This window comes from Monoraphidium neglectum (genome assembly GCF_000611645.1).
Source record: "Monoraphidium neglectum strain SAG 48.87 unplaced genomic scaffold scaffold00921, whole genome shotgun sequence".
NCBI lineage: Eukaryota > Viridiplantae > Chlorophyta > Chlorophyceae > Sphaeropleales > Selenastraceae > Monoraphidium > Monoraphidium neglectum.
The window spans coordinates 1-8,026 of NW_014012707.1; the positions used below are offsets into that span (position 1 = coordinate 1).

General features: G+C 70.7%; 1 protein-coding gene across 1 annotated transcript in view; it reads right to left on the reverse strand.

The window, feature by feature from the left end:
- Positions 1-137: 137 nt before the first annotated feature.
- Positions 138-8,026, reverse strand: part of MNEG_5935 (hypothetical protein) — a gene marked incomplete at both ends in the record, with an annotated part of 10,854 nt that continues 2,965 nt past the window's right edge. The window contains 9 exons of the mRNA XM_014045588.1: positions 138-182; positions 1,658-2,018; positions 2,679-3,217; positions 3,451-4,065; positions 4,390-4,500; positions 4,844-5,892; positions 5,954-6,443; positions 6,692-6,916; positions 7,130-7,734. Of these exons, the coding sequence (XP_013901042.1) occupies positions 138-182; positions 1,658-2,018; positions 2,679-3,217; positions 3,451-4,065; positions 4,390-4,500; positions 4,844-5,892; positions 5,954-6,443; positions 6,692-6,916; positions 7,130-7,734 (4,040 nt within the window). The remainder of the gene's footprint in view (positions 183-1,657; positions 2,019-2,678; positions 3,218-3,450; positions 4,066-4,389; positions 4,501-4,843; positions 5,893-5,953; positions 6,444-6,691; positions 6,917-7,129; positions 7,735-8,026) is intronic.

The window sequence follows — 8,026 nt, forward strand, 5'->3', positions numbered from 1 at the left end:
CGGCTACCCCATGCAGCAGCTGCATGGGGCCCCATCATCAGGGCCCCGCCACGCCGTGCGGCCCGCCCGGGGCCATCGGCTCTTGTTTGTTTTCTGCCGGGTGGCAGGGCTTTGTTGGCATGTCACGGCGGTGCTTATTACGCATTGCAGAAGGGCGGGACCATCGGTGAACAGGCTATCAGCTGTGGGGCAAGAGGGGGAGCAGTCGGGAGGGCAGAGTCCAAAGCCTGGTTTGCTGTAGCGCGTTGTGGGGTCATTGTACAGCATCCGTGCATCACGCTCAGCGGCGGTGCCGGCGGCGGGGCCGGCGCGCACTTGGGCGTGCCTGCGAGCATGTGTCGGCCGCATTTGTAGACAGCGTAAAGGTGGGTTTTCACAGTGACTTTAATGGTTTATTATTTGTCATCGGGAGCATGTTGCCCCCCTCATCAAAAGCTTGCCACACATCTCAACTGCCATGACTCAGTGTTTTGGATTTAGTAACGAGCTGACTGTGCTGTTGCGTGGTTGCAGCGCACAAGGGCATGCCATTTACGCAGCCGCAATTGCAAGGAAGTTGGTGAGATCAGGGGTGCTGCCTTTGATGGCAAAGTGCAGTGCACGTGATGCATGCACGGATGATCTGGATCTGTCTGCTCCTGCATGCACTGTGCATCTGGCTACGCAATGCTTCATGCTGCGAGCAAGGCAGGCAAAGGGCCGTCCACAGGCAAAGGGCCGCCGCCCGCCCTGCAGCTGGCTCGTCCAGCCACAAACAGCAGGGGAAGCCAGAGCTCCGGGGCCGAGCGGCAGCGCGGGGCCGCGAGCAGGGAGCGCTGCTCAGCGGCGCCGCTGCCCTTGCAGCCGGTTGTAGAGGTTCTCCCCCTCCACCCTGTTGCCTTCCCCGCGGCCGCGCCTCGCGGCCCCGCCGCCGCCGCCACCGCCGCCGCCACCGCGGGCGCCGCCTGGAGCGCCCCTCGCGCCCCCGGCGTTTGGGCCGCCGCCCCCGCCGACATCGCCGCCGTGCGGCCCTCTGGCTGCGTTTCCGCGGGCTGGCGGCTTCCTGTTCTTGACACCGCCCCTATGGCGCCGCCGCTTTGACGTGGCGACCACAAAATCATCCTCCTGCAAGATTATGAGCGATGGTGGTGCGTAGCGTTTAGTGGGGATGATAAAAAGGCAGGGTGCCGCAAAGCAGCTGTACAAAGATGCATTTAGCCTTGACCCCTGAAAGGGTTTTTGATTCCCTGGAGTGGTTGGTGATTTTCGTCGGCTCAACCCTCACCTGCAGTCCTCCCTCATCCTCCTCACTGCCATCCCCTCGCCCATCCTCGTCCCCGCCGCCGCCGCCGACTGCGTTCGCAAGTATCGTCTGTTGCAGCTGCAGCATCTCCTCTGGCGAAAAAATCATTCGCCCCTCATTGAGCGGCGCCAGCCCGGGCGAGAGGCCCGCCGCTGCGGCCGCCTGGTAGCTTCCAGGAAGCTGGCCCGGGCTCAGCAGGCTCCTGGGCATGGGCAGGCTGTCAGGCAGCGGCGTTGCTGCTGGTGACGCGGCAGTGCCCGGGGGCTGTTCTGGGGCTGCACCCTGCGCGCTTGGCGGGCGCGGTGCCTGCGGCTGCGGCGACTGCTGTGAGGCGGCCCCTGGGACTGCCGGCGCAGCACTGTCGTCATGACCCACATCAGCATCGCCTGCAGCAACGGACGCGGTGAGCGGTTTCTCGGGGATGCCTCCGCCCAGCCAGGCCCTTGCCGCGGACAGGAAGCCGCCCACAGCGGCAGTAGTCGCCGCTGCGCCGGCCGCGGCAGCGGCGGCCAGGGCCGAGCTTGGCTGGGGGGGCGGGGAGCTCGGCGGCTGCGGCGCGCCTGCCTGCTGCATCTGGCGGTCGGACAGCTGCGCCTGCTGCATCAGCTGCTGCTGCTGCTGCTGCTGCTGCTGCTGCTGCTGCTGCTGCTGCTGCTGCTGCTGCTGCTGCTGCTGCTGCTGCTGCTGCTGCTGCTGCTGCTGCAACGGCTGCAACGGCTGCGGCTGCCAGGCGTTTCTGTCTTGTGAGTGTGGGCCCTCAGGCAGCTGCGCAAACTGCGGCTGACTCAACGGCGTCATCTGCCCAGCGTGCTGCCCTGGATGCTGCTGCAAAGGTAAGCCCGGCGGGTGCACAGGCCACGGCTGCCACCCAGCAAATGCCTCCTGCTGCAGCACCTGCCACCCAAACGCTGCAGGCAGTGCTTCCCGCTGCCCCGGCTGCTGCGCGTAGTGCGGCCCTGCAATCTGCTGCCCCTGCTCCTGCCATTCTTGCTGCGGCTGCGGCCCAGCTGTCTGTTGCGATGGCCCGGGCTCCTGGAGCTGCTGCCACTTGACCTGCTGGGGATGCTGCTGTCCAAACTGCTGCCACGCAGCGTGCGGCATCATGTGCTGCTGCTGCTGTGGCGGCAGCTGTGGCTGTGGCGGCAGCTGTGGCTGTGGCGGCAGCTGTGGCTGTGGCTGTGGCTGTGGCTGTGGCTGTGGCTGCTGCTGCTGCTGCTGCTGCTGCTGCTGCTGCTGCTGCTGCTGCTGCTGCTGTGGCTGCTGTGGCTGCTGTGGCTGCTGCTGCCGTGCCGCTGGGGGCTGCTGCACAAAGCTGGGTCCCGGCTGCGGCAGGTGCCATCCCAGACCCGGCGTGGCGGGGTGCGCTGGCTGCTGCCAGACTTGCGCCTGCGCCCACAGCTGCTGCCGGGCCGCTGCAGGCCCGCCTGCAAGCGCGCCTGCTTCGACGCCGCCAAAGCCCTCCAGCTCCTGAACCATGCCCTTGAGCAATTGCACGTTCGCATGACACGCCGCCACCTGCTGCAGGTGCGCGGCCGCGGCTTCCATCTGTCCGTCCCGCACCAGCCACTGGTACTGCTGATTCAGCTCCGCCAGATGGGCCTCGCATTGCGGCAGCCGCAGCTCAGCGCCGATCCCGTAGTACAGCCGCCGCACCTCCTCCACCACGCCTGCCAGCCGCCCCAGCGCGGAGCCGTCCCGCAGCCACGCAGCCGCCTGCGCCCAGCCGCGCTCGGGTACTGCGGCGGCCAGCGCCTCGAGCACCGGGGCCGCCGCATCGACTAGCTCGTTGCGGCGGAAGGCGAGGCGCTGCAGCGGAAGCGAGGAGGGGATGCCGTGGGGCGAGGCGCCGTGGAGCAGAGTGGCGGCGTGCGCGTCCCACTGGGCTGCCGCCTCCATCAGCGGCTTGACGTCCGACTCCAGGAGCGCCCGCAGATCCTGAGTTTTGCATTGGCGCGGCGGCCAAGCGGGCGGGTCGCGGCGACGGCGCCGGTTGGGCGAGAGGAGAGAGACAGGCGCGGCGGGCGCCTGCATGGAGGCGGCGCAGGCGGTGCAGGCGGCGCAGGTGGTGCAGGTGGCGCAGGCCGCGCAACGCCCCCGCGAGCCCACAAACGCAGCGGAACCGGAGACAAGAGCGCAGATCCTCAGGTGCCGCGCCGCGTGGCGCTCACATGGAACGCGGCTTCGCAGTCGCGGTGCCGCGTGCCCCGCTGCTTGTGCGGCACAAATTCCGGCGCCGCCGCGGACAGCCCGCCCGAGGCCGCGCCGCGCGCCGCGGCAAACGCCTCCGCGCCCTCGGGCGGCGGGCAGACGGGGCAGGTCGTGTCCGTGATCCCACCGGCAAGCAGCTGCTCGGCGACTGCCGCAAGTTGTTCCGTGTGCTTCGCCCATTCCTCCCTCAGCCCGCTGCCTGGCCCCTGGTCAGCCCCGCTGCTTGCCCCGCCGGCTGCTTTCGCCGCCGCCTCCGCCGCCGCCGCGTCTTGCCGCCGCTCCTCCGCCTCTTTGGCAGCCGCGGCCGCCGCCGCCTCCTCCTCCTCCTGCGCGCGCCGCTGCGCGATCCGCGCCGCCGCGCTGTCGCGCAGCGCGCGCAGCGCGCCCCTGATCTGCGGCGACGCGCGCAGCAGGTGCATCCGCAGCTGCCGCGCCTTCTTCAGTGCGGCCTCTGCCCGCCGCGCACCTTCCTCCAGCTCCCGCACCTCTTGCTGAGTCAGCTGGCGCTCCAACTGCACCTCTTTGCGGGTCGGCGCCCGCAGCACCGCGTGTGCGGCCTCTGCAGCCGCCACGCTCTGAAGGGGTGAGCGAGTGGGCCCACCGTCAGGGCGGTTGGGTGTGAGGGTGGCGGTCCACCTGCCAGCTCTCTCCACATCAATCCGCATCGGCAGCATGCGAGCGTCCTGAAAAACCCTTGTGCGGGGTTTATATCAACGGCCAATCCTTGTTCGTCGCACCGCTCTGCGTTGTTGAGGGCTGGCAACGCTTACACTTGGTGGGCAGCCCCCCAGCTGCACCGCACCAAACCCTGCCATGCAAATGCGAACGCCTCCATCGCGCTGGCCCGCCCAAGTCACAAATGCCAGGCCCTCCGCAGCGCCCTGCAGGCGCACGCGCACCTTGGGCAGCGCCACCTCCTTCCCGGCCAGCTCCCGTGCCAGCTTGTCCAGCTGCCCCTTGGGCTTCCCGCCGAAGCCCTCAAACACAGTGTCGCGCGCGCCGACGGGCACCTAATGGTTGCATTGGCAGTACAACCGGAACAGGCGCGACATGCGGTGCAGGCGGATTGGTTGTGCAGGAGCAAGAGGTGGGCAGGGGTGGGACGACGTCAGCGCCGCGGTGCGGGGGGTGATTTGTCGGTCTGACACTGAGTGGCTGCGGCAAGAGATATAAGCAAGTCAGAAGGGGCATGCATCTTCGAAGGCATCATGGAATGCCGCATGGGAGGGCAGCGGGAGAGGCTCGTGCGTTGCCTGCCTTCAGCAATTCCCCCATCCTTCAAGAGACCAAACGAACGCGCCCTTCCGCACCCGTCCCCCCTCCAGCCCCGCCTCCCGCGCTCCCTCGCCCCACCCGGAGCAGCGGCACCCCGAGCTGCGCCCCCAGCGCCAACGTCGCCGCCGCCCACGCCTCCAAACCAACGCGCGCGTCCCCGCCCTTCCCCTTGCCCTTGCGCGGCTTGGAGCCGCCCTGCTGCGCCGCGCCGCCCGCGTCTGCGTCGGCGCCCGCGGTCAGCACCGACTCTGCCAGCCGCCTCAGCGGCCGCAGCACCTCCAGCACCCAGCCGGCCGCGACCGCGTCCCCGTCACCCTCTGCCTGCTTAGATTTGCGCTGCTCGCCCCCAGGAGCTGCCGCGGCAGCCGCAGTCGGTGCCGCCGCTGACTCCGGTGACGCGGCTGACGCCACTGACGCCGGTGACCCCGCTGACGCTGCCGCCTCTGCGGCGCCGCAGATGCTGGTGAGCGCCAGGAGGGCCGCCTGCAGCAGCTCGGGGCTGCGCCCGGTGCCGTAGGCGGACAGGCTCAGCACCACCGACGCCAGCAGCAGCGCCACGCGGGCACACATGTACAGCATCAAAGGCGAAGCTGCTGATGATGATTCTGCTCCCGCTGCTGCTCCTGCTGCTGCTTGCGCTGCTGCCGCCGTTGAGGCTGTTGCACCAGCGCCCGCCCTTGTGGCAAAGCCTTCCTCCTGCCCCTGCCGCCCTGCTTTCGCCGATGGTTGCTCTCGCGGCGACTCCTCGGCCATGCGCACGCACTGCTCCGCGAATACCGCCCCGCCTCCGCCCCCGCCCGCGGCGCCGCGCCAGTTGGCCGCCCCAAGCGCGTTCGCCAACCTCAGGCACCGGCCCAGCGCGCCCGCCGCCGCCGCGCACGCAGTTGCGGCGGCAGCCGCGGCGCCGCGCCCGGCGCCCGCGCTCGCCGCCCAGGCGCGCTGCACTGATGTCAGGTCCCCATGCCTTGGCGCGTTCCGGAAGTCGGTGAGCGCAGCTTTTGCTGCGGCAGTGAGGAAGACCGGGTGTGCGAGCCCAAGCAGGGCGACCGCCGTGGTCTGCTCGAGGATTGACAGGTAAACATCCGGCGCCAGCGGCGCCACGCGTGCCATGGCGGCATCGACGCCGGCTGCGTGCCGGGCCGGCGGCGGCCGGGGCTGCGTCGGCGGCGGGCTCAGCGGGGGCCGGACACATTGCCGCCGCAGGCGCCGCCTCCCTCGCCGCCGCTGCCTGCGAGGCCGCGGCGCCTGAAAGCTGCTCCTTCAGGCAGCACCGCTCCAGGAACAGAAGCTGCGACGCGACCGCCGCCGCGGCGCGACCGTCCTCCCAGTGCCAGACCGCCTCGGCAGCCAGGAATGCGTCCACCACCCGCGCGCCGCCTGCGCCTGTTGCAGCCCGCTCGGCCGGCCGCAGCAGCAGCTGCAGCGTGACTGGGTCCGATTCCAGCCGCCCCGCGGCCTTCGCAAACTCCCGCGCCGCCTCGCGTGCCGCCTGCGCCGCCGCGTGCCCGTCCGGGGCCGCCAGCAGCCGCTGGCGCAGCGCGGCAAGCGCGGCGTTGGGGTCGCGGGCGAGGCGGTCGGGCGGGAGGGCTGACAGGGCGCGCTGCATCGATTCGCGCAGCGCGACTGGAAGCCAGCCGGTGCCGCTTGGCAGGACGGCCGCCAGCTTGCGCTCTTCCGCCTGCGCGTTGGTTTTACGAAAGGGGTAGCCGGGGGTGCGGTGGTTTGAGGCCTGCAATCGAGGTCGCCTCTCTCGGAAGCAATGCAAGCCTGGGCGCCAAGTGGCGCCGCGAGGCGCATGATAGCGCGGCATGCCGGCGCTCGAAGACCCCGGGCGCTGGGAAGGCGTGCTCGAAGCAGCGGCGCGAGGCGCATTTGCAGGCGCTTCCCCGTGACACCTCGGCGGCCTGGGTTGCGGCGCGGACCCACCCGCATGAATTCCAGAGGCGTGGGGAGGTCAGGCAGCCAGACAGGCGGCGCCGTCAGCGCCTGGAGAAGCGGTCCCAGCTGGGCAAACACGGCCGCGGCCGCCGCCGCGTCGGCGCTGCCCAAGGGCAGGCGGCGCAGGCATTCGTGCTGGCTGGCGCGGAGGGTTGACTGCAGCTGCTGCATCCACTTGTGGGCGCCTGCCGCTAGTAGCGCCACCCTGGTGGCCTACACGTGTGCAGTGAGGATGAGTATGGTTTTGAGATCAATAGCCGTTGGGGTGTACATGTTGCGAGCTAGGGTTGTGGTGTCAGCAGTATGCGTGGGTACGTCGATGCGCTCTCATACGATTCCAGAACGCGAGCCGCAAAGCGCAGGCGGCGCAGGGTGGCGCGTGGCCAATGCACTGATCGAGCTGGGACCAGGCCCTGCACGACCCACCTCCCTCAGCTTGCTGGTCGCCGCCTCTGCCGCCTCCTCCGTCACCCCGCCCGCCGCCGCAGCTTCCCACGCCGCCAGCCACTCCCGCCGCCGCAGCCGCGCCACGGCAGCGCGCGTGCACGCGGCCGCGGCCGACGCGACGCACGCGTAGACGTGCGCCGCGAGCGCGCCGGCCGCGTCCGCCGGGCGCTTTAGCATGAGCTTGCCGCCCGACAGCGCCCCCGCGGCGCCGCCGCCGCTCTGCACCAGTTCGCCCCTCGGCCGCGCGTAAATGCAGCCGAGCGCCTCCAGCAGCTGCCCGCACCCGTCCTCTCGCACCTCCACGGGTGCGCGCTTTGCGTTCGCCAGCGGGGCTGCGCCATAGTATCTCTCCAGCCCGCCCACCAGCAGGCGCCGGTACTCCGGCGGCAGCTCCGCCGCGGCCGGTGCCGCGCCGGTGCCGCGCACGGGGGCGCGGCCGCCGGACTGCAGTGCCGTCAGCTCAAAGTCCAGAGCCTGCAGCATGTGGCGCGCCTCGTCAGCGCGCTGCATGAAGTCCACGACATCCGCCACCTCAGCGGCGGCGGTTGCGGCGACGCCCCCGGCAGCGGCGGGCGCGACGGTGACTGCAGATGCGGGTTTTGCAGCGAGCGACCAGGCGAGAGCTTCCAATGCGCCCACGGGCTGGCCGGCGGCGGGGAACCCGGCGCGGGCGGCGTGGAGGGCGGCCAGGGCTTCGTCCACCTCCTCCTGCGCCGCCTTGGCGCTCCCCGCCTCCCCGCCGTCGTCGCTGCTGCTGCGGCGGCCGCCGGGGCTATCCCAGCCGAGCTTGGCGGCGAGCCGGGCGTGGACTGCTGACGGCAGGTGGGCCTCGGTCGGCTTCGGCGCCGCCGCCGCAGCCGTGGCGGCGGCCGCGCC